Here is a 26620-nt window from a genome sequence, read left to right as displayed (position 1 = left end):
CACTGGGTGCGAAGTATAAAACATACAGTAGCAGAGAGTTTCTTTTTAATATCATTCATAAACTCGGGGACGTTTTCGGTAATCCGCTGAGAGTTTAAAAGCTAGCGTTTTATTTTACACTGCTCTCCGTGTCTCACGTAGCCTTGTGTTGCTGGAATAGAAGAGAGACGAGAGGGAGAAACTCACAAACTGACACCAGATTGAGCAGGCTGAACAAACATGCTGAAAAAAATCTCATCCGGCCCAAAACGTGTCTGGAAATGACACCGTAGAAACCCCATTTTTCCCTTTTTGACTGGTCCAAAAGGGGGACGACTGGGAGAGAGACAAAACAGTGCATGCCATTTCAGGGTGAAAGGGAGTGTGTGTGTGTGTGTGTGCGTGTGTGTGTGTGTGTGTGTGTGTGTGCGTGTGTGCGTGCGTGCGTGTGTAGGGTTTTCCACCCAAACCCAATGAATGGAAAATCAGTGCGAGCATCAAAACTAACTAAATGACTTTTCTAAGATCTAATGATGGTAATTGGTCCCCAGTGGACTTCTTTAGCAAGTTCTGTCTTTAGTCTTTTTGAGTGTTATTTATTTATTATCTGCTCTAGCTTTTCCAACGTTTTAAACACAGATATGGTGATAATAACGGTCCAAAATGATGTGAAATTGGTGCTGTTTTTCAATCGAAAAACAACAAATTTTCTCGAGGGAGGACCCCTAAACCGCCAAATATGTTCATCAGTTGCAAAGATTACATGATCAGTTGTCAACTATTAAATGAATCACCAACTATTTTGATAATCGAATAATCGGTTTGAAACATTCTCTGATTCCAGCTTGTTAAATATGAATATGTTCTAGTTTTCTTTGACATCCATGTTTTATGCTGGTGTGTGTGTGTGTGTGTGTGTGTTGGGTGGGAAGGGGAGGAAAGGAGGAGGGGGTCACCTTTCTTAATGTTGAAGGTTTTTCGTCTCCTCATAGCCTGGGTGTTTTATTATTTCTGGTCGGGTTTTTTTTAAATAAATTTGAGACGGAAAATGAATAAATACGAGGCACTCAGCATTCTCTCTGTCTTGCAAATTGCAAAAAAGTAACAAACTTGAATAATAATGACACGTACACATATATAGTAGAATTAGTGGTTATAACTTAACAGTCTCAAGGCTGTACAAAGGGGCAAGGCCAAACCCTCCCCAGTATGTCAGCAGTTAAATGTGTATGTGTTGTTTTTTTTTTTTTTTGCGTGCGAATGTGTTTCACTTAATAAATTCAGGAAGTTCCTCGAGGCTTTTTAGACTCATGGGTCTTGGAGTGTGTTGTTGGTCGCTGATGAATCTGATTCGGTCAGATTCTGTGATTTCGACTGGACACGTGAGCTGGCGTGGCGGCTGATTTCTTTCCAAAAAAATCTCTGGAAGTGACAACCAGGGGATGGACAGCGTACAAATGGGGACAGGACAGTGATGTTAAAGGGATATAAAATGCACTTTTTAAAACCCCCACACAGCCTCATGCAATGGTTGTGTGTGTAGTTTCGTAGTGGAAAAAAAAAGAAAAGAATAATGACGGAGCCCTTTAAAATGGATCTACTGTTGCAGCATAGTTCTGTATGTAGCGCATAGTGCGAATAGGTGGGTTATAGAGATTTGTGGATGGCGGGGGCAACAGGGGGGAAAGGGTTAAAAGGCAAAAAGGGTAATTGTCTGTGGGGTTTTAGGACGGAGTATGGGTCATGATCTTGGTTTGCATGTTTCTCACGATAACCAGGAAACAACGGTTGCTATATTTTTGTCTTAAGTGATGGAAAAATGGGCAAAACTGCCTGTGCCATCTCCAGTCCATTGAACATTAACCGATGGACACCCATGCACGTGTGTCCCGATACACCACGCTAGTTTAAAGCTGCACTCTTTTTTTTTATATCTTTTTTTTTTTTTTTTTACTTTCTTACTTTCTTTTCTATGGTTTGCAAGCTCAAAATAAGCATTTGAAAAGGAAACGGTGCTTTCAGAGAAAACTGAAACAGGCTTCAACAGAGGTGAAAAGACCAGAAGCAACAATAGAAAGGCTCTGCTGTGTCCGTCACTCGAGCTGCGGGCTCCAGTCGAGTTGGCAGAATGTCCGTCTCAGTAAGTAATAATATAATATACCGTAGTTATCAATAAGTCTTAGTAGATCATACCTGTATAAGCTTAAATAAAGAAGTGAATGAAAAGAATGGCTACTCCAATATTGAGTAAAATGACCATAACCACCAGGATAGAGCTGGAGCCCTAAAAGAGAGAAGAAAAGAAGGAATTAGTTCAGTTAATGCACACATTCTCCAATTCAAACTCAACTGAAGGCTGGGAAATAGAAAACAGACAAAGACTCCACCGTTGCAAATGGATTAAAACCATATTAAAAGAAATGGAAGTTAAAAAAAGTGAGCAATTATTGGTTGTAATAAATCCTTAATCCTTTGTTATTAAGCAACGTTTAATCTGCACGCAAACACAGAGACGTAAAGATGATTCCTTTGATGATTATTGATGATTCAATTGTTATTATCTAGAGCTGCAACGATTAATCGATTAGTTGTCAACTATTAAATTAATCAGCAACTATTTTGATAATCGATTAATCGGTTTGGGTGAGTCTTTTTTCTTATTCCAGCTTGTTAAATGTGAATCTGTTCTAGTGTCTTCTCTCCTCTGTGACAGTAAACTGAATATCTTTGAGTTGTGGACAAAGCAAGACATTTGAGGACGTCATCTTGGGCTTTGGGAAACACTGATCCACATTTTTCAAAACTTTCTGGCAATTTAACAAACAAGTAATTGATTAATCGGGAAAATAATTGACGGATTAACCGACTATGAAAACAACCGTTTGTTGCAGCCCTAGCAAAGAATATAAGTTGTGGAAGTATCCAACTTTTGGCATTAAGGTGAATTTGCGTATTTCCAAGTACTCCTTTAATGATTATTCATGATTCAATTGTTATATTTAACCTTCTGCAATTAAAGGGATTGTGAAAATGTGGATCCGTACTAAACAATCAGACAGACAGACAGACAGACAGACAGTAACTGTGATGTCTCACTGAGTTTGATTTGAGAATGAGATGCTCTCCTTCCTGCTCCAGAGTGATGGGCTGAGACTTGAGGGGTGGGGAGAGGGTGAGGTCCCTGTGCAGCGGCCACTCCTCCAGCTCTGCCCCCACATTCAGGTTGTCCAGCATCTGTACAGAGTCCATGGATCCCTCTCTGACCGGCCGAAGGCCTCGGGATCGCAGCCGGTTGTTTTTGGGGGCCGGGGACTCCGGGCCCAGCCCCCGAGACGTCTGCGAGTCCGGACACTGAAGCCTCATATCAACCGTATAGTCATTCATCCTCTCCTCGTCCTGCTCCGTGAGGCGTGAGTGGGCAGGGCTCCACCTAAGAGTGCTTTCAGCCGTCCAGCCCCCGCCGGTGACGGCGTCTAGCCTTTGGTCGATTACAGCATGCTCGTTTAGCTTGTGGTTGGAGGGGTTGTGCTGCTTTGGATGGTGGTTGGAGTAGACATGCTCTCGAGGGTTGTAACTAGAAGAGACGTGGTCCTTTGAATTGTGATTGGAGGGGATATAATCTTGGGACTTGTGATTGGAAGAAGCATGCTCAGAAGTCTTGTGATTGGAAATGTTATGTTCCAAGGCCTTGTGATTGGATAAAATGTGCACCTGCGGCTTGTAGTTGGAAGAGGCGTGCTCGCAGGCCTTGTGATTGGTGGAAGAATGATCCCATGTCTTGTGATTGGAGGACGAGTACTCCCTCGACTTGTGATTGGAAGATGCTTGCTTGGAGGGCTTTTGGTTGGACGAGGAGTGCTCCCACGCTCTGTAGGAGGAGGCGTGCTCCCGGGACTTGTGATTGGACGAGGATTTCTCCCGCGGTTTGTGGTTGGACAAAGGGGCTTGCTCGTGGCCGTTCACTTGGCCCTCCGTCTCCTCCAGAAGGGAGGGTGTGGTGGAGCGGCTGCTGCCTCCGCGGTCCGGATACATGTCATCAGTCCAATTGTTAGCCCCTCCCCTCGGCAGATCCATGCCCCGCCCCTCCACCAGCACCTGGATCTCGGCCCCGCCCTGATCGTCCACGGCGCTCTGGCGCATGAAGCAAGCATTTCTGGGGCGATGGCCGTGTTTGGGCGGGCTGTGGGGGGTCAAGGTGGGAACGCTCAGCACGGGGCTGAGATCAGGTGTTATCACAGGCGGCGTGGTGTCCGGCGTGCACAGCTCCGGACTGTCTGTTCCTGTCGAGATCACCTCGTGGTCTTTGTCCTTGGCGTCCTGGTGCTTGGGCCTCTGACATTCGAGCCCTACAAAAACAGTTGGAGAATAACAGCAGTGAAGTGACTTGGCACCAATCCACAGCGAGTCCATCAAACCTACACTGTGTGTGTGTGTGTGTGTGTGTGTGTGTGTCAGTGTTATTAGCATGCAGGGTAACAAAAGGAGAGAAAAGCTGCATACAAACTGGAACTGGTAGTCAGTGTTGGCTGAGAGAGGATTAACTGAGTGAATACACTTGATTTAGTTTGAATTCTCAGAGGTTTTAATGCTCTGTTAAATGCTCTGGATCAAAATATGTACGTAAACACTTTAATCCACATGTCTGATATGTTTTTTAAATAAATCTTTAAAGGATCAGGTACTTATAAATGTTTTAATGTAGATTTTAAATGAAGATAATGAAGGTGACGCCATCATTTCCACAATTTGCTGCCTTTTTTATTTAGTCACGACTTATGACTAATTGTGGATTTAATGGTGGGGGGGGAGCAACATAAAAGTGGGCAGAGATTTGGCAATCAAACCTAAAGGGAATTAAAAAAGCCAAAAGAAAAAGTAACACTGTATATTTTGAGAATCATATTTCTAAATGTAAGTCAAACAAAAAGCATTGTAATTGCATAAAGCATAAATTACTTTTGTATAGGAAAGAGTTTTACTATCATTCACTTCTTCATTTTCACATATATATGTGACTAAACTGTAAAATCAACTATAGTGGTGGATACATTAAACCTGCACTAATCAATATTTTTATGTTAACAATGACTCAAATGTTGTTTGTTCCATAAAGTAAAAACTAGTTTACTCGTAAAACGGTCGCAGTTTGGTTATGTTTAGGCACAAAAACGACTTACTTATGTTTAGAAAAATATCGTGGTTTGGGTTTAAATTAGGGCTGTCAGCATTAACGCGTTAATCGCGATGCGATTAAAGGCCGAGCATAACGCGTTAACTTTTTTTAATCGCATTAATCACATGCCGGCATTTATTAATTTATTTTACACTTCACTCGGCTTTGCGTCGTGCCTAACAGGCTACTATTTTGACCCTTTGCAGCACCGTTACTTATCATCAAGCTGCCACTTCCTCGTATCACATCCTGCTGCTGCAGGCTGCAGGCATGATGGAGAAACACAGCAGCAATAACTCTGAATGGAACTTTTTATTTTCCAAAACTCCCGGACGGCTCGTAGACAAGTCAAAGCCATATGCACGTTGTGTAAAGCCGAATTAAAATATCACCGAAGCACGTCAAGCTTGAGCCACCACCTATGAGCTAAGCATAGTAGTACAGTTAACGTGATGCTACCAGTTAGCATGCTACCCACTCAGGCAAAGCACTATTTTGGAGAGTGCTACTTGCCGACCTGTGGATGAAAACAAATCCCAAAAAATTACTACAGCTCTTGCGAAACAGGTGGCAACTAACTGCAGACCTGTCAGCATCGTAGAGGACTCAGGTCTTAAAGACGTACTACGGTTGGCGTGTTCTGACCTGTCTCATTGCCGTCGAGGGGGACAGCAGCCCCACGCAGCCTGTATGACACGGAGAAAGCAGCCACACTGGAACTGCTGCAAGGTGCTGCCAACGCTGTCTCATTAACTGGTGATCACTGGACGTCAGTGAGGAATCAACATTATTTAGGAGTTACTAAACACTATATTGACTCTGGTCTGACACTGGTAAGGATAGGGATTTTTAGTTTTTTAGTTCAGTACTTGGAGGAATTGTGCAATAATGACAGATTCACACATTTTTCTTTTGTTTACAGTAAATAAATAATTACAAATCTTAAAATCAAGTTCATAAAGTAACTTTCTTTGCATTCATTTGATTCCCAATCAAGATACACTGGTAAGAATTGCTTTCCGTTGTTAATATGTACTTAAAAACTGTTCTGAAATGCAAAATAATAGAATTTTAATCATGTGATAAAATATGCGATTAATCGCGATTAAAAAAAATTAATCGTTTGACAGCCCTAGTTTAAATCAGACGTTACTTCACTTCCGGTTACACACGCGACGCAGAATGTGACGTGGCTCTGTTTGTGCTCTAAAAGTAAAAAAAAACAACCTTGCCGTTTACTTTTAATTTCAAACGTTACACAAACCCCGGTCTCCTGGGTGAAAGTCCTGTGTTTTTTTGACACATCCACCCCCCAACCTGCCGCTCTTAAGGCTGTTTTATGGTTCTGCGCAGGCTCCACGCAGAGCTTTCTCCGCAGCCTACGTAAGTGGCCTGAAGTTTATACTGGTGCGTTGGTGTGTGCGTCGAGCTGGCATGTGTGTGTGTGTGTGTGTTGGGAGTGGGTGATAGAGCGAGGGAGAAGTGAGAGAGTGACAGTGATTAGCTTCGGAGTGAGTAGCGACTCCAGAGTCGTAGTGAGAGAAACAAAGTGTCTCTCCTGTTCTTTCTGACCACGGTGGGAAATCTGGAGCAGGAAAAGTTAACCCTCTCCTTGATTTCATGTTGTTTATGGAGAACCAGGAAATGAGTCGGAGGAAATGCAACGCTACCAAGCCACGGCTGAGAGACGTGTGTTTCGCCGTGACGTGTAGTTACATTTTTTGAGAGGTGCACGTCAGGCTACGGCGTAGGGTCCGGCGTAGACGCAGAGGGGTCTGCGGGGGTACGTCGTTGATTCGACGCAGAAGCATAAATCAGCCTTTACACTTCGTTCCCTTACTTTTTGCTTTGCTCCCATCATAATTACTACGGCCGCTAGAGGGCGCCAACACTATAAAACTAAATATGAGTCGTAATTGCTGCTCGAACAAACAACTTATGTGGGCGTTTCTCAGGAGAGAACAGTCTCTAAATGATGTCCATTAAATACAAACGAATCTGTCTGCTTACACAGTAATAAGACAGTGTTTACAATAAAACAAAGACTCCGTTAAATGTTATTGTAATTCTGCATTGTAAACATATAACTAAAATAACGGCGATAAGTCAGAGCAGGAAGTGAAATCTGTGAATTTACTGGACCTAAAATTGGACACACTTCTGTGTTTGTCGTCCACTCACCGTTGCCGTAGATGTGAAAGGAGGGAGAGAGCTCTTTGGCAGAGATCCGGGCCAGTCGACACTCCTCCATGGCCTTCTGCGCCACGCCTTCAGCTGCCTCCGCCTTCCCACGAGCGTGGCTCATCCTGAACAGCACAGGGGGAAACACAGCAGTCACACAGGATAAACAACAAGTCCTCCAAAACCATACGATGATAAGGGCCCTTTGTTCCTAACCTCTAATACACGTGTCAAACTTAAGGCCTGCGGGCCAAATCCGGCCCCTCTCTAATTTTGATCTGGTACTAATATCAATTTAGGTTCACAATAAATATTGGCCCGCCTAGTTGTGCGCCTAACCAAAAAGACAGGAAACTGATTTTCAAACTGCAAATACGTAAAAACTCAAAGCAGAATTTGGCAGATTTGCTGATTTTGAAACTGTGAGTCTGCATATTCAGGATGTGAAACAGGTTGTTGTAAGTCAGGTAGCCTGCTTTTAGAAAATGTATTCATTGTTGTGCTTGATTTGCTAATTTCTATGATGGCTAAGGGACTTTTTCCTGAATTTTGTAGGGCTTTATGCAGAGCAAATTGTATGTGAGAAGAGTATATGAGACGTGCAACAATACAGTCAAAAAGACGTTACTTTTCCGATTAAATAAAAGCATGTCAATAAACTCAACATGGCTGGCCCTGGATGTGATTCTTATTTTCAATGTGGCCCTTATTGAAGGTGAGTTTGAGTTTGTTATGGGTAGTGAAGCTATAGTAGTCAGTGTTTTCTGTTCGCTGCAAAGACAAACTAAATCACCTGATTAATGCAGCGTAATCACGACATCTCCCGGCCATTTTTCACCGCAGAAAGCTGCTACCAGCCAGGCTAAAGCTAACATAGTTAGCCTAAAGAAACAAGGCATCTGTCCCAACTAACGTTGTGGTTCGGAGCTGGAAACGTAACACTAATCTACAACAGCAGTCTGTTTCTGATATAACGTCATTTACACTGATTTAAGTGCTCTTGGATACACAGTATTTTAATCAATTTATCAAACAACCAAAGCAGGCCCCGCTAGTCGACCACAACCTGACATTTAGAGGAAGCAACATGCATGCATTATTAATATTCACTTTAGCCTGGATTGATATTATATGAATACAATGGTGTCATGTCAGTTAACCAGTGTGTTTCTTCCTAATTTCCCTCTCCAAAATTATTTCAGAAGAGTAGTCACAGCGCTTACTTGCTTTGGTTTTTGTAAAGCATTAAAGTTCAAGAAAGACTGGTTCACATAAGAAAATTTCCTTTTTCATTTTTATTTTCTTTATAGATGCATTCCCCTACAAAATCACCCCAGTAGCTGAGAATGATTTAGTATTTCTAAATAGGGCTATTTGTCTTTTTTTCATATCGCAATATATATCGCAGGGAAAAAAAATATCGCAATGTAAGTTTTTTTCCAATATCGTGCAGGCCTAATAAATATATATATATATATATATATATATATTAGGGCTGTCAAAATAACGCGTTAATTTTGATTGATTAATCTGAGAAAAAAATAACGTGTTAAAAAAATTAACGCAGATTAATCCATTCCATATTGACGTTTGCATACAGACGAAAATCTGGTGCCACTGATACCTCTGCGCTTCTCTCTGATGCTCTGAAACAGACGTTACAGGAAACACAAACCCCGCTGCATGTGACGCTAGTTAACGCTATACTCAACAGCAGCTAACGTTAGCCTACCGCTAGATAGTTAACACTATACTCAACAGCAGCTAACGTTAGCCTACCGCTAGATAGTTAACACTATACTCAACAGCAGCTAACGTTAGCCTACCGCTAGATAGTTAACACTATACTCAACAGCAGCTAACGTTAGCCTACCGCTAGCTAGTTAACACTATACTCAACAGCAGCTAACGTTAGCCTACCGCTAGATAGTTAACACTATACTCAACAGCAGCTAACGTTAGCCTACCGCTAGCTAGTTAACACTATACTCAACAGCAGCTAACGTTAGGCTACCGCTAGCTAGTTAACACTATACTCAACAGCAGCTAACGTTAGCCTACCGCTAGCTAGTAGCTGGATTAAACACAGTTAAAATGCTGACAGCTAACGCTAAACGGTGTAAAGTGTGACTGTGTTTTACTGTAGAGGATTCAACACCGGGATGTAACAATCTGCAGCTGCCGTCAGAGAAACAACGCAGACGGTACGTTCAATGAAACTGGTGAAGTACAGCCTCGTGGTGCATTTGAAGTTATTGTAAATGTCCTTTTCCTATCCGGTTGTTGTTTTTGTCGTTCAACAGCAATTTACTAGTGAAATAAGTTATTGTTATTGTTCTACATTATTATTAATCATTTAATTTTGACCATATGGCCTTAGCAATAAACAAGCCGTTCTTTAATGTCACCAACTGTTGTTTAGTGCCCTTTTTTTTCTTTTCTTACTTTGATAAAAAGTATCGGTTCAGGCACCGTTAATTATGTATGCGATTAATTTCGATTAATTAATCACAGAGTATGTAATTAATTAGATTACATTTTTTAATCGATTGACAGCCCTAATATATATATATATATATATATATATATAATGTAACTGATTGTGTTACATGGACTTATGCATCAAAATCGTATCGTGGCAGACTTTGTGATATCAGTAAATACTGTATCGTTGTCCTAAGAATCAATATAATATTGTATTGTGATTTACACCCCTAGACAGGGAACATTTTACTGCACAATCAATACTTTTACTTTAAGTAGCCTTCATTAAGTAGCCTACATTTAACTGATAATACTTAACTTTTACTTAAGTTTTTTGCAGGACTTTTACTTGGAGATTTTTTCATATTATGTCCTGAAGTAAAGGATCTGAATACTTCTTCCACTGCTGCTGAAAAGTAAACGCTATAGTGCGTAGTTTCTGTCACCCCATGATGAATTCTAAGTAATGACAACAACACTGTCGGTGCATCCACATGATACAAGCCACCCCCCCTCCTCCACGCAGTTGCTAGTAGCCAAGAAGGACGCGGAGGATTTAAAAAAAATGATGGACTCTTCAGAAGAGGTCATTATCTTCACGCACTAAAGCTTTAAGTACATTTAGCTGATAATACTTCAAATGTTTACGTAAGTAAAGTTTTTTGCAGGACTTTTACTTGTAGTGGAGTATTTTTCACAGTGTGTATTAGTACTTTTCCTGAAGTAAAGGATCTGAATACGTCTTCCACCGCGGTTAAAAAGTGAACCTGTTACCTTGACATGGCGATCTCTGCTTTCTGCTTGGAGATGTCTGCAGCCTTCTCCGCAGCTTCCACAGCTCGATCCACCTTCTCTCTGATCTTACTGGCCCTCAGTGGGATCAGGTTCTTGCGTTTTCCGCTCACCAACGTGTTCTGCTTGTACTTCCCCTCCTCCTTGGTGCCGTCCGGGAAGGTGGTGCATCCATACCCGTGCCTCTTGTTGCCCACCCATTCCCCTTCATAATGCAGGCCGTCCGAGCGCCGGCTTATACCCCAGCCGGCCCTCTGGTCGCTCCGCCACTCGCCAGCATACATTTCAGTGACGGTGGCGTCCACAGGGGCGCCCTGTTCACTCTCGCTGGCGTTGGAGTGGATGTCAGATGCAGCAGAGCTGACGGTGCTCATGCCGGCCTCGCTGCAGAAGGAGCTCTGCTTGCTGAGCTGACTGGCCAGCGAGCTTTTGGACTCGGAGCGCCGCAGCTTCAGGCCGCTCAGGATGGACTGCCGGAAGCGGCCTTTCCTCTTCCTCTGGCGCTCAGCTTCACTGGGAGCCGTAAGAGCGAACCCACCCCGCCCCACAGGGCTCCCAGCCAGCCCGGCCGCCACTCCGTCCGTGGGTGTGGTGACGGAGCCGTCCTCCAGCACAGCCGGAGGGCCGTGGCTGTGCTCGGAGCGGAGGGAGTTTATGGATGTTCGCAGAGGAAAGAGGATGACCGCCGCCATGCCGTACGGTACACTCTGCCGCACGCCATAGCCATGGCGCATCCCGGCCAGCCACTGGCCTTGGTAGGTTCCTGAGAGACAAACAGAGACACACAGACAGTCAGAGTTATGTCCTTGTTTTATGAGACTGTCCTCCCCATGAAAAACAACCCAATGAGTCACTTGTTCAAGCAGCAATTACGACTCATATTTACATTTCTAGTGGCGGTGCACTTTAGTGGCCACAGTAATTATGACAGGAGCAAAGCAGGAAGTAAGGTGACAAAGTCTAAGGGATTACTCACACTTGGCCAAGTTAAACAATGGCCGAGCACATTTGACCCCAAAGTCCGGTTCATTTGACTAGTGTGATCCCTTTGTACACTAAACCGTACCCTGGCACATTTGAAAGATGTGGGCCAGGGTACGGTTCGGCTGGACTCGGGCCCGGTAAGCATCAGTGGGATCGCTAAACGTGCCCGAGGACGGAACTAACGTACACTGCGTAAGCAAGGCATATGAGAGGGCTGTGTGTCGTCGCGCACCGAACATCTCCAAATAAGCCACAAAGTGAGCATTACAGTAGTCTATATCCATGACGTTCCACTTCCTGGATTGCTCCGGTGCCGCCAGAAATTCCGCCAGATGTCACTCATTTCGGCCGGATGTCCGTCCCCTTCCTCTTTCTTTGTGTTGGCGTTCTAACCTCCGGTGGATTTCTAAGGACTGTGGTTAACTGCTCCTCAGACCTCCTCAGGGTAAATCCAGACAGCTAGCTAGACTATCTGTCCAATCTGAGTTTTCTGTTGCACGACTAAAACTACTTTTGAACGTACACGTGTTCCACCAAAACAAGTTCCTTCCTGAGGCTATTTTCCAGCGGCACCGGGGCTCTGTCCGGTGCTTAGCTCCGCAAGACATTACAATGATGGACTCTGTGCTGTACAAGAGCGCTTCACTTCCGGTTTTCTTCAAACCAAAAAGTCGCATTGTAATGACGTAAGCGTGCTCTGGCCCTGCGTGTTTTATTGCAGTGTGATTGCTGGCCAGTGGGGGAGTGGGGATTGTGTTCGGGCACGGTTCTAGGTAACTGGGCCAAGTATGAGTACACCCTAATAAGTGTGCCAACTTTCCTTGTAAGGAGGTTGGTTGGGGTGGTGGACGGGTCAAACAAACAGGACTTTCACCCAGGAGACTGGGGTTCGTGTTCAGTTTGAAAATAAAAGTAAACGGAAAGTTGTTTTTTACTTTATGGAACAAACGGAGCTATGTCACGTTCTGCGTCATGTGATGTAACCTTCAGGAAGTGAAGTAACGTCTGATTTTAACCCAAAGTAGTTTTTGTGTCTAAACATAACCAAACTGCGACTGTTTTCACAATGTTAACATGTTTAAAACTGCGGCTGTTACGTTCTCTGGTTTAGATATGAGGTCGTATTTTCCTGCCACCGCTAGGGGGCGCTAATTTATTAAACGCACCTGTTGGTCGTTTCAGATGGTAGGAATAAAACAACCTATTTCATCACATTTTAGAATGTTCCAGAAAGGATTTGCTATAAGTTGATTTTAACATTACAATAATCAAATATCTTTTCCTAAGAAAAGAGCCTCACTCGGCTTCTTGGTGGCTCTTTTTTCAAATTAAACTCACGGCAAGATGATTGATTGTGACAAAACGTGACTACAGTTTCTCAATGATAGATATTTCATGCTCTTTGGTTCCGCATGAGGTCACCGTGAGAGGCATCTCCTGCTGATTTGTAATGGTTCACATGTGGTTAAATGGCAGTGACATTACTGATCTTTACATCTGTTCTGTTGGTGGGAACTCACTCACCCACTCTCCTCCATCGCACTGCGAACCAGAGACTATTTACAATAGAGACGCCCCAACTCAGAGTTACTTCCTGTGTCTGTCACATGGGGTTCTCCACCGCCATGCCCCTTTAGGAGACTAGCGGCAGGCCCTGAGTGAATTTATTCTAATGGGAGAAGGGGACGTGAACACAGATTATGAGCGGTACTTTCCCCCCATAGTCAGAAAAGTAAATCTTGGACCCATTTTTCACAAGCCACATATCTCCAGAACATTCTGACACTAAAATGGCATTTTTCAGACGGACACATCAGTAGAAATTGAACTTTGTTTGAGACCCGTTTCTGTCTCAGGACCGAACTCTCGCGAGATCTGGCAACACAGAGAAGCTAACGTCAACAAGTTTGCGAACGCCGTGTCAAAACAAATGTTCGTATGTCTTTTAACTGTGTAAATATCTAATATTAGCAAAAGAAAATATTAATACATTATGCAAATATAACTTTTCATCCATCCACACGACGTTCCCTACACTTTTAAATGAGGCCGCGCCCATTTAGGAGACAGGAAGTGTTGACCGTTTAATACCAAAGGTGCAGCGTGTAATGCTTTCTAGTTATCTTTAGTTATAGAGAATCTTTGTGCGAAATGACCAAATACTATTACTAATGTCTCATCATTTTTTGTTTCATAGTGTGCTGTTATTCACACAAGATTCAGACAAGTAGCTTACAACTCAGTTGTATAATATTCAGTGAGCAGAAAACAATAATTAAGAGTTACATCTTTGGGAAATTTTGCCATTTAAATTTTGTTTAAATGGCAATAGTTATTAATAGTTTTCTAAATTTGCATTTTTGTTGACATTAAAGGTGCCATAGGTAGGATTGTGAAGATCCAGGACTTAGCCAAAACATGTGAACATCGACAACTTCTCAGTCCCTCCCCCCCCTTTCAGCTAAAGCCCAAAACTGTCTCCTAAGCCCCTCCCCCCACAAGGGAGAATGAATGCGTGTGCATGAGCAGTGATTGACACGCAGTTAAACACCCCCCCCCTGGCCCTGATTGGTGCATCTGAACAGGGAGCTGTGGATTTTTGCAAATCACACTACAGGCTGTAGGTGGTCCAGAGGAGCCAGATTTGTTTTTAAATGACCTGCTTCATGTAGTTCTACTGGAACATAGGGTCAGTTTCAGCAAATATGGCAGAAAGTTAGTTTTATAAGTCTTACCTACTGCACCTTTAAGTCTTGCATAATTTCCTATTAGTTCAGAATAGTTAAACGGAGTACTTTTAACACTTTAATAACTGATGCTGTGTTGTGTAGTGTGGGACTGGAGCTGTCCATGGTGCTGAAACAAAACCCTAAAAGACACATGGTTTACATTTTTCCAGGCTGTAAACTGTATATAATTACTGTGTTGTGTGGTATTGTGACACATCTGTTGTTAGGTGAATCCTGTGGATACTGACGAACCAAAGTCAAGGGCAGGTAATTCTTTGTATTTTCCTGTTGCCTTTGCATCTTATTTCTTTTCTCTTTTTTTTTAAAGCTTTTTAAGGCTCCACAAACTAAAAACATTGATCAGTCAGTGTCGATCGGGAGCTGTCCGCGGTGCTGAAACCAAAACTGGACTCTCTCGCGCTCCGCGGACCTTCTCTGTAGGGGCACAAAGCTTGAATCAATAAAATCTTTATAGTGAACAATTTAAAAAAAAACAAACATGAAATGAATAAAAGAATTCCAAAACGAATTTAAAAAAAATGAATACCAACAAAAAAAATTTCAACATAACACCCTCTGGTCTCGTTCAAAAAGGGACAAGAAGAAGCCTAGGCTTGTCAAGTCCTACCTCCAGTCTTTACCAAAGACAAGTTCACAATCCAATAAAAATAAACTAAACAGACAATTTTAAAATACAACATAAATACTACTCCAATTTAAGTACTACTCTATCGAGCTTCTCAGAGAATAAAAGCACAAAAAGAACAAAAAAAAGAACGTCATGTGGCTTATGATATGTTTTTATTATAATTTTTAAATAGGTGCTGTGTGTGTGTGTGTGTGTGTGTAAAACAGCATTTATTGGGTTGTGGAAAATGTGTCAGCTCGTGCGTGCTATATTCATCTGTCGGCGGTCTTCCACGTGATCGGAAGAGAGAAGCAGAGCTCTCGCGTGACGCAGTCTTTTTTTTATGTTTTCCTCTCTTCACCATTTTTTTTAATATTTTTTATATTTTACAGTCTCGTGTTAAAACAGCAGGTGTGTGAGGATGTGAGCATTAGTGCACCTCCTGGTAAAAACAACCTCACACGCACAAACACACACACACACACACACACACACACACACACACACACACACACACACACACACCGTGTGTTCCTTCCACCTGCATCGCTCATTGACCTGGCTTCCATCATCCGGGTCTCGCGCAGCATCAGTTATCAAACGGCCTAGATTTACACGCGAGACTGACGGAGGCCGAGAGCCAATCAGAGAGGCAGAAGCGCAGGCAAGTTCTGGTCTCTAGTGACACGCTGACCTGCTGTCTGCGCGTTACCATGGCGACAGAGGGTGTGATGCAGAGGGGAGAGGGGTGAAGGTGTGTTTTTATAAATCGCTCTAAACACAAGAAGTGACGAGACCTCAACATGGTTTAATGTATAATATTAGAAACACACAGCCTGATTTCTAATAATATTAGCAATAATAATAATCAGTGGTCAGTCGGCCAGAGGCAGCAGACCCCCTTATGTATTCATGTGGACGACATGGACAGATTATATGAGGCAGTGGGCTCCTGGACACCGACACGTCAGATGGCCCCCAACCCCTGCTACACCAGAGCAACACCCCCAGACTCAAAGAGACGTGGCTGCGTTGTTAATCAATAGTCACTTTTTGTCTCTTTGTAGTCACTTTGCATCTCTCTGTAGTCATCCTGCTTGTCTCTTTGTAATCATCTTATGTCTCTCTGTGGTCATTTTGCATCTCTTTTAAGTCGTTTGTGTCTCTTTGTAGAAACTTTTAGTCTCTCTGTCGTCATTTTGTTTCTCTTTGTGGTTGTTTTGTGTCTCTTTCAGTTTAGTTCTGCAGGTGCAGTCGAACTCTCAGGTGCTTTTGGGTGAACAACTGCAGATGAACTTTATGTACTTATATAATCCTGAATATTTAATTCATGCTGGAGATAAGTAGAGGCTGTCTGACTCCTGTCTAACGCTTCCTGCCACAGCAGATCCACACCGTCACTCTTCTGCACAGATACTAAATACTACAGCACATTGTATAAAATGTGGGCCCCCTGAACCCTCGGGCCCCCAGGCCTGGGCCCGGTAGGCCTGCTCAGGAATCCATCCATGCATGTGCATGTGACCTACATGTTATTTATGTAGCCGACATCGGAGATGTGTTACAGTGGGTTTTAGCAGCAGGCTAAGTAAGCAAGTCGCTCCACTTTCAGCCTGAAAATCCATCTGTGGAACGGGAGTAGTGATGTTTTATTCGGAGAAGTCCAACGGGACTAAATCTGAGCTCTAAACTTGATATTGTGAGAAGATACGGGGAGGGCAAATTGGCTCGGACAGAAAATGAGTTTTAGAAGCCTTACCTCCATCGGAGTAGGTTTCAGTGCCGTATCCATCCTGCAGCCCGTTGCTCCACGTCCCCTCGTACCGGGCCCCGCTCGCCGTGCTCTCCAGCTGCCCGTAGCGACCTTTGAACCCCTGCGTCCACTCCCCTCTGTACTCCCAGCGGCCCTTGCTCTCCACTCCGATGCCATGCCGCTTGCCCTGTGCCCAGGTGCCCTGGTAGTTGTTCCCGCTGGGCCACGTGTACACGCCCAGGACCTCAAAGCCATGGCTCCATGCGCCCGCGTACTCGCCCTGACCCTGGGGCCCCGTGCAGACCCCTCGTCCATGGGCCTTACCCTGCTCCCACCCCCCGCAGTACGACCCCCCGTCATCAAAGTCAAACCTGCCTCCAGTGGACATGCATGAAACAGGTTTAGGCAAATCCTTAGAATGTCAAGAAAAAGAAAAAACAAAGGCCTGGTTCACTCAAGAGGAGCAAAAAGGGAGGAGGCCTCGTTTGAATCCGGTAGCATGGAGGTGCAGGGCCTCGACTCTCCCTCTCCTGTTAGTTCAGGACCTAAAACACCAGCTCCTCGTTTTGAAAGCAACAGGACGTGGCCCGGAGAGCATCGCCTTCCGATGGAGAAGCAGTCCAAGCCTCAGTGACGGGTCTGGAGTGACGAACGCAGCAGCTGCTGTGCATGCTGCTTCCCATGGGCATGCAGGCTCAGAGTGCTTCTCATCCTCCGCCTCCTCCACTTCCTCCTCCACCTTCCTGCTCTGATCAGCCTCGCAGCCGGCCTGTCGCCTCAGCCGGTGCAGCAGGGCGCTCCAGACAAGCGAGGCCTAGGCTTTTTTCCAGCAGTCCCAGAGGCCCACAGAGTGGCGATGGCAGCAGCAGAGACCGAGCTCAGCTCAATCAGACATTACAGCATCAACACATCCCTGCAGCACCAGCACACAGAGAGGGAGACAGGACGGGGATGCTGCTGTACTGGTACGCCATGAAAAAAAGAAATGAAGTTGGAGCTCTGTAGCATGGCCTGGAAACAAGGCTCAGAGACACACATCCATAACCACACACAGCCTCAGCCTGGCACACACACCTCGGCAGACATAACGGAGAGGGAATATCTCCCCTCTGCTCCGCTGTGATCTGAAGACGAGCCTGTCCTTGGAGATGAGGATGCGAAGGAGAAAAAAAAAAAAATTATTCCTCTCCCTTTCCCTTTGTCCTCTCCGTTTTCAGCGCTCGCCTAAAACCTGGATTCTTGTTGTATCCCAATTCCACCAAGTCATCTGTCCTCTCTTGTTTTTTTGGCCTCTCTCTCTCTCTCCCTCTCTCTCTCTCGCTCTCTCTCTCTCTCTAAAATCTGCTCATTACAGGACTGTTCCACCCCAGCCAATACCCCTCCCCCACATACACTCACACACACACTCCTTCCCTCGGCTCTTAAAGAGATAGAGATGGAGGGATGGTGCGAATAGCTGCATGCGCGGAGAGCTGGCTCTCCTCTTTCCCTTTGGGGATACAGCCTGCTTCTCCTAATTATCCAGCCCCAGTTTCACTCTCTCTTCTTCCAGACTGAGATCTGGTCAGTCAGCAGTCTGTTTTCCTGATAACCAGAGGTTTGTAAGCTCATTGATTGATATTTCTTTCACTGTCGTCTCGTAGGAAAACCAATAGACCGTAGCTGTCACTTGAGTAAGCTTTATTACACCCAGACTGACTTTTGCACGCACAAATTGTTGTGAATAACGTTGCCGTCAGGTAAAAACCGTGTATGTCCAAAACTGTTGTTTTTCAGGAAGTGAAAACTAGCTGTAAAACCCACTAACAGACATAAAGGGTGACGGATAGCATTGATTAATGAAAGAAAATTGAAAGGACAAAATATGGAGACGATATGTTACACTACATTCTGCAAAAAGTCCTGTTTTAATTTGTATTATAAATTGTTGCACTGTTTTCCTTCCTGAAGATGTATCTGCGTGAATCTACCTTGAACCGATCCTCCTTTCCTTACCTATCTTCTCTCACGTCATCAGAAATGTATATATCCGTGTGTCTCTTTAAACCTTCACAACATTGTAAACTGAACTCTGCTTTGTGTCGCAGAGGCCGAGCCAGTAGACGATCGGACACAAACCACAAAACCGTCGTGATCGGATGGTCTCCCATCTAGGGACGTAACGATGCGACGTGAATCGGGTTAAACATCGACATAGATGTGTTCAAAAGTTGACACCTGGTTGGGATAAAAAAAAAGTATGAATGATGAATCAATTTAAACGTCCTAGATCGTAATCTACTTTTGATTTCACTCTTCACTACGTCTTCTTAGTTTATTTGAAGAGATTTGTTTTTTAAGGGGAAAAACTTTGAATTTTTTTTGTAATTTAAGGTAAAATACAACTTGTGAGCTTGTTAAATGTTTGTTTAACAAGTTAAATGAAAGACTGTCGTTTTTTTCGTCGATATTGCGCCAGAATAACAGTTAAATGCCAAAATGTTCAGAAGAGCTCCGCAAAACACAGCTACTCCATTGCTCGGTCACTAGCGCCCCCCCCAGATAAAATACAATTTGAATGTTGCTTTTGATAAGAGGACACATCTATATTTTTTTTTTTAAGATTTTTTGGGGCATTTTAGGCCTTTTTTTATTATTATATAGGACCGCTGAAGATGTCAAAGCGTAGAGAGAGGGGGAAGGACATGCAGCAAAGGGACGCAGGTCGGAGCCGAACCTGCGACAAGGACCGAGCCTCTGTACATGGGGCGCACACTCTATCAGGTGAGCTATCCAGGCGCCCCATAGCCATTGTTTTGCACAGTTTATAGAAATAAAGGCATATCTTTCAGTCATTTGTCTGCAGCGCATTCTGTTAAAAACAATCGTGGACTTAATATCGTGAATCGTATCGCATTGTGGGTTGAGTGCATTGTTACATTCCTAATCATAAATTAAAACTGTTTTCCTTCCCGAAGATCTATGTGAGTGGACCTCCCTTGAACCAATCCCCCTTTCCTCCGCCTTTCCGGGCCTCTGTCTTCTCTCCCGTCATAGAGGTGAATTAGAAAGTGTAGACCGGGTGCGATTTGTGAAACAAGCAGAGGGGTACGGTGGCCCACAGGGGCAAACGCACTGCAACTTAATGAAACACACGCAAATAGACAAAACACAAGCAAATAAAGAAAACAACTTCATTAATTTGACAACACATGCGCAGCATTTAGCAAACGCGCTGCAAATACAGAAACGACGCAAAAAGAAAAACACACAATCCCCGAAAACAAATGCAACTAAAAAAAAACGCAGCATCCAGATTACACGACGGAAGTTCTCCAGACCTCTAGAGGGAGCAGCTAGTGGAACAGCTTGATTTACGACCCCACGGGGAGAGAGAGAGAGAGAGAGAGAGAGAGAGAGAGAGAGAGAGAGAGAGAGAGAGAGCGCGAGTGCCGGGGCACGTTCAATCTCAGAACGGTGTGCAACCGCTTTGAGATCATAGACTATGAATATTAAGTCCATGTTTGAGATATGTTTTCTCTCGTTTGGTGGGTGTGTCTCTAGTTTATTGGCTCAGGTCTCAGGTGAGACCCAATCAGCAGAGACGTGTCTGTAAACTAGTGGTAATAAAAAAGGCAGAGCGCTCTCTCCCCGTGGGGTCGTAAATCCAGCTGTTCCACTTAGCTGCTCCCCCTAGAGGACTGGAGAACTTGTGTAATCTGGATGCAGCGTTTTTTTTAGTTGCATTTGTTTTCGGCGCGTTTGTGTATTTTATTGTGTTGTGTATATTTGCAGCGCGTTTGCTGAATGCTGCGCATGTGTTGTCAAATTAACAAAGTTGTTTTCTTTATTTGCTTGTGTTTTGTCTATTTGCGTGTGTTTCATTAAGTTGCAGGGCGTTTTCCCCTGTTGGCCACCGTAGAGGGGGGGGTACAAAACAAAACATGCTAGAATGAAATCCCCCTTCCAATAACATGGATATAGTGCCACAAAACTAAATACTTTCACCCAGGAAACACTTCCTCTGGAATGTTTTAATCCAAACCAAGGTCTTTTTCCTAAACTTAAATAGTTGTTTTGGTGCCTGAACTTAAAGTGATGGTTCGGAGTAATTTCAGCCTAGGTTCCTTTGCACCATGACCTCGAGCCAAACACCCCCCCCAGAAGCTTTTTTCCCTTGGTCTAACATTGGTTGAGTTAGCACTATTAGCCGAATGGCTTAGTGCAGGCGCTAATGGAACCTGTAGCTGTACTGGCCTGCCTCCCTCTACATAAGGTTGTCTCCAAACTTACCTCAATTATGACTTGTCTCCTGCCAGTTGTACTACAGCACTTACTTTTAAAAAATAAGTTCAATTAATAAATATTTTTGTGCACAGTGTTACAGCGCTTTACTTAGTTTAACCCTCTGAGGACGAAAGATGCACCGGCACATCCAAACGATGTTTGACAAAACTCCTACTCAAAAAGCCATTATACAAAATTTCATTTCAGACATTTATTTACTATTTTAATCATATACATAACCTAAAGACTTTTGGTAAACTCATTTCAAGCACCGAAACAATTTGACAACACATCATAAGTTAAGGTTTGTTTTCAAAAGAGATTTGAGGACTGGACTGAAAAGCGAACATCAACGTTTCAGCTTTAGCGCCAAATTACCTCTTCACACATTGCTCTGAGACAGATTTGGGTCTCACTTTACAGAAGTTTGTAAGTTTATTTGATTAGGACAATGCACATTAATCAACATTTCTGTAAATGCGCCAGTGTTAGCCAGTCGGCTAATTTTCAACTGTAGTCCTAATAACCTAGCATGCATGTCTTTATGGTGGGAAGAAACCGGAGCAAACCCACACAAACACGGGGAGAAGATGCAAACTCCACACAGAAAGGCCCAGAGCGACCTGGATTCGAACCCAAAACCTTCTTGCTGTGAGACAGAAGTGCTAACCACTGAGCCACCATGCTGCCAAAGACAAAGAAGAAAGCTGAGTTTGTTGTGAACATTTTGATATGAAACACATGGGAATTAGTTATATGTAAATTTAAGAAAATGTGTGAAAATGCCCTTTATTTGGTTAAAAATACTTCTATTTTAGCTATATTCTATATCGTCTATAGGTGACGTAGCATTGATCACTTTGAGGAGGGGGATACATTTTGGCTAGCCTGGCTCCGCCCTCCTACATACTTCCGCTCAATTTTCATTTTCCTTCAGTACGTCGTCTGGGTTTGCGGTATATTAGCGTTTTTTCTCCGGTCAATTTTTTACTGGTCCAATCAGCGAACAGAGGGAGTGGCTGAGAACGATGACGTTGAGGCCGTGCGCTGGTTTGAGTTGTAGTTCTGTAATGGCAGAGGAGAAAGATGCGAGCAAAGCCATTCGGTCCGTTGTGGTAACGCTGCCGAATATCCAGAAGTTAAGGTCCGAGCAAGAACAGTCTTTGCTGAGTTGTGTTGGTGGCCATGATGTTGTGGCCCTCCTCCCCACGGGGTTCGGGAAAAGTTTGATTTTCCAGCTCGCTTTGTTAGTGGTGAAGGAGTTGGCTAAGGCTAACGCTAGCGATGCTAAGCCGACATCACGACCAAATGTTAGCGGTTGGTTATGGCAGATCCAGAGTGGCTCTGGCCAGATCCAATAGTTTTAAACTTCAACAGAGTACCCGCCTTCAAGGAAGACTTGTCAATGGAGAGTGGCCAGACTCTCTGTACAAATGAAATGTACCAGAGTCTGGTAGGACCAGGCTACATTTTGTCCCCACCGAGGATAAAAATAATTCAGCAGAGATATTTGGACCAAAAAGGGGGAATCCCACGCATCTCTACCCCGGCAAATCACACCCGAATATATACACACAGTGTATATATTCGTGTGTCTCAATAAACCTTTAGAACATTGTGAACTGAACACTGCTTCGTGTCGCTGTGTCCTCAGAGCTCGTATCTGCTTTCAGAATCAACTCCCAGAGGACAGTAGGCCTGGATATCGTCGGGGATTTCCCGAATCGATTTGATTCCAATTTGCAAGGTTCTGATTCGATTACTTTTTGATTCAATATCAATTAGGTTAGGGACATTTCAGTTACAAAACCAACTTTGCTTGGATGTAAAAGAGATTCTCAGAGAACTTCTGCTGTAAATTGTACAAGCAAGAAGCAAGCTGTCAAATGTTTTCTATAACGCCCCAAAAAGGGGGTCAACTCACCACATCCATGGTGAAAAGGCACATATTAAAAGATCAATTCTGGGGTTTTATTAAATCTATATCAGATCCCCCAAACAAATATAGATTTAGTTGGAAAACCGATTATTTTAACCCAGCCCAGAGGTCAAGCCAGTAGATCATGGGTCTCCAACCTTTCTTCATCCGAGGGCTACTTTAAAATAACGAAAGTGGCCATGAGCTACTTACATTTCGCTTACATTTATTTACATAACACACATAAGCTGAATGAAGCTACTGTACAAAGCTTATGAGAAGTCTTAACTTCACGTCAAGGTTCATGACTATTTTACACTTCTTTAGCCCACAAAGTTATAGCTACATCACTGAAAATATTCCCATCAGGGTTTAAGAAAAAATTACCACTTTACACATCTATGGCCCACCATGTTAGCTACCTCACTTTTAATATCGTGGTCATTTTGTGTCTCAGTTTGTCAACCTATTGGTGAGCTACTGGAAACCTCGACAATCACAATCGTGATCAGATTGTTTTATAAACACAAATACATTCCTAACGTCTGATATAGGAGCTTCATCACAGTCTGACAGCCAAACACAGTCGTCTTCACTGGCCGAGCGGCCCCATGGTAAATTGGTTTCTAATCAATAACTAGAGCATGATGGTATTGGAAATCTATCCGTCACTGAGCACACCATCTGCTGGATCGTATGACCAGAAAATAGCGTCAAAGACGGACTGACCCCGGTTGTGTCAGGGTGAACTGGTTAAACTGGTTCAAATCTGCTGATTCTTTATAGATTTGTAAAGCAAACATTTCCTCAATGAATGTCAAAGTCCGACCTCTTTTAAACAGGTGAGTTGCGTCCGGTGAACATAATTAGAACAAATCAAGCATAAATCTGATTACAAGGAAAAGTTAAAGTGCTCATATTATGCTCATTTTCAGGTTCATAATTGTATTTAGAGGTTATATCAGAATAGGTTTACATGGCTTAATTTTCAAAAAACACCATATTTCTGTTGTACTGCACATTGCTGCAGCTCCTCTTTTCACCCTGTGTGTTGAGCTCTCTGTTTTAGCTACAGAGTGAGACATCTCACTTCTGTTCCATCTTTGTTGGGAGTCGCACATGTTCAGTAGCTAGGTAAGGACTACTAGCCAGTCAGAAGCAGAGTATGAGGGCGTGCCCTGACAGTACCTAGGTAAGGACTACTAGCCAGTCAGAAGCAGAGTATGAGGGCGTGCCCTGACAGTACCTAGGTAAGGACTACTAGCCAGTCAGAAGCAGAGTATGAGGGCGTGGCCTGACAGTAGCTAGGTAAGGACTACTAGCCAGTCAGAAGCAGAGTATGAGGTCGTGCCATGCTAGCAGCTAGGTGAGCATTATAACGTGTGTTCCAAAGTGACCACGTTTGTCTCTGAAGTAAAGGCTGGACTACAATAGAGCTGTTTGGAGCAGTTTGTGAACAGTGTTTTCTGTTGGAGATGGTAAGTCCGTTTGGGGTGGACTTTGGGCTTTTTCACTTTGTAAACCTATAACGTGCACAAAAAAGATATATAACACAATAAAGGAAAGGGGAAAAGCCAAAAAGCATAATATGAGCACTTTAAGTTAGAGATATGTATTGGGGCTGTCAAAATTATCGCAATAATGAGAACGCCAACTCCTTTTAACAGCGCTGATCTTTTGATGCACGATTAACACGTGTGTCTGAGATTTGGGCCTCGGGTAGTCTCGCATTGCCAGACTTTCCTCCACAGCGCTGCGGAAGAGGGTCTGGCTAGTCCACACAGCATTCTGGGATGGGAGAAAAACGTGCTCTGGTTTATTGGCATTTCTTTAAACCAGTCACAATCGTCTTGGGCCGCGCTAAGCGCCGGACGGAGCAACGGTGCCTCTGCAAAATAGCCTCGGGAAGGAACTTGTTTTGGTGGAACATGTGCACGTTAGATAGTCTAGCTAGCTGTCTGGATTTATCCTTCAGACAATGCCAACACAAAGAAGGTGGCCACCTTCCGCTTTCTTTGTGTTGGTATTTTAAACTCTGGCCAATTTATAAAGACTATGATTAACTGCTCCTCAGATCTCTGCATCTAGGTAGGACTGGAGTGTTCTTTTTGTTAAGCTAATGTGGTGTTAACATTGTAGCTACATGCTAACGGCAGTAAAAGATGTCATCTTGGCTGCCAATGTTGTTAAATAATAAATCTCCCCAATTCCAGGTCCCATTACTCCTGAAACATTTCCGGTTGTGTAGTATTTGGTTTAGAAGCCTTTTATTGGTGATTTTTCACGGTAAAGAATTCCTGCTTTATTTTATTAAGGCCCTATTTCAACTATCTAAGCACACGGCGTGTTTAGAGCGTGTAGGAATCCACCAGGGACGTCGTTAGGCCTATTTTAGTGGGGCTGAAGCTTCCCCAAAATGTTCCTAAGCCCCCCTAAATAATAATAACAATAATAATAACAACTCGATTTATCCTCATTCATATTTAGACGCAACAAATGAGATATATATATATATATATAGCTACAAAAAGATAGCCGAAAAGTCGGAAGTTAGACAGTACAAAGAGTCGTGCTTTCAAGATGATGCACCGCACCGTCTCGTTGCATTGGTGTGAACTGGCAGCTTTCAGAGCGTTGCGAGTAATTGGAGGATTCATCTCGTCTCGTCGCTACTCTTTGGTCTGAACTTGCTATGCAACCTCCCCCCCCCCACACATACACACACCGATACACACGTCAATGGTGAAAGGAAGATTGATTACACGTAGTGATACAGAGTGGAATTGTAAGTTGTTTTTAATTACCTGCTTACCTTTAGCTACATTTTCTTGAGGTAAAGGAAAGGGGATATTTTGGTTTGCTATGGAAAACTATAGTTAACGAGTGAAATACAAGAAATGGTTAACTTAGCAAGCTAATCACAACTCTTTATTCATTGCCAATAATATAGCCTATCTCTATAGTAGGCATATTCTAAAACAATATCAATCCCCATACAATGTTGTTGTCACTGAAAACTAAATGTCATAAGGTCCCTATTAATGCTATTGTACCGGTGTATCCTTCAATTCATTGAGCAGATGAGATGGATATTGGAAGATATTTCAGCGAGAGAGAAAGAGAAGCAGGAGATTAGTTACAAATACCCTGGGGGCTAAGGCCTCCCTGTCTTTCAATCCTAGTGACAAACCCTGGAATCCACTATTCTTAGTTTAACGGCGGAAAAAAGGGTCAGTGTGCCAGGCACGCAGTTCAAAAGGGTTGTACTTAGTGTCTTCATTAATCAGAGGTGTGTTTTGGGCCTAACATACAATAAACCAATCAGAGTGTCATCTCCCATTCCCTTTGAAAGCCAGGCGTGTTTGTACCTTGGCACATTGCTATTATGATGGCGGATTTGCTAAGCAGGTAGGAGAGAAGAAACAGAGTCAAGAAACAGAAGATCATATCATAATACTATTTTACATTGTAATGTTTTTCTGCATGCGTGTGCTGCTGCGCTTCCCTGTGTGTGTGTGTGTGTGTGTAACAAGCATAGTGTGTGCGCGCTGTGCACGAGCCTAGGCGCATTTTAGTAATGTGCTGTTGAAATGCTGCGTTATTGACTTCAGACCAGGTTTTTGTTGGTCAATGGCGCGATCACTTTCCGCTGCCTCAGAAAGATCGACCTCATTAGAAATCCTTTCCATAATGTAGTCATACAAGCTGGACAATTGTCCTATTAACTTACATT

General features: G+C 43.5%; 1 protein-coding gene and 1 long non-coding RNA gene across 2 annotated transcripts in view; one reads left to right on the top strand and one right to left on the bottom strand.

Moving 5' to 3' along the window:
• LOC144520842 (uncharacterized) overlaps positions 1 to 26620 on the top strand; it is a 43468-nt gene that overhangs the window by 6792 nt on the left and 10056 nt on the right. The gene's annotated exons all lie outside the window — the stretch shown is intronic.
• Positions 2183 to 17091, bottom strand: jph3a (junctophilin 3a). The gene is made up of 5 exons (XM_078258310.1): positions 16710 to 17091; positions 10592 to 11372; positions 7334 to 7458; positions 3076 to 4325; positions 2183 to 2263 (listed from the first exon to the last, which is right to left on the bottom strand). Exons 1-5 carry the CDS (start codon positions 17089 to 17091, stop codon positions 2183 to 2185), a joined length of 2619 nt encoding a protein of 872 aa, XP_078114436.1.

This window comes from Sander vitreus, chromosome 1 (assembly GCF_031162955.1).
Source record: "Sander vitreus isolate 19-12246 chromosome 1, sanVit1, whole genome shotgun sequence".
Taxonomy (NCBI): domain Eukaryota; kingdom Metazoa; phylum Chordata; class Actinopteri; order Perciformes; family Percidae; genus Sander; species Sander vitreus.
Note: the sequence above shows the minus strand (reverse complement) of the source record. Positions and strands in the feature narration are given on the sequence as shown.

Coding starts and splice junctions, on each gene's coding strand:
- jph3a (XM_078258310.1), bottom strand. CDS start 17,091: ATGTCCACTGGAGGCAGGTTTGACTTTGATGACGGGGGGTCGTACTGC. Junction 7,459..10,591: donor GCAGAGATCGCCATGTCAAG/GTAACAGGTTCA, acceptor TGTGCTGTTCAG/GATGAGCCACGCTCGTGGGA. Junction 4,326..7,333: donor CTTTCACATCTACGGCAACG/GTGAGTGGACGA, acceptor CTGTTTTTGTAG/GGCTCGAATGTCAGAGGCCC.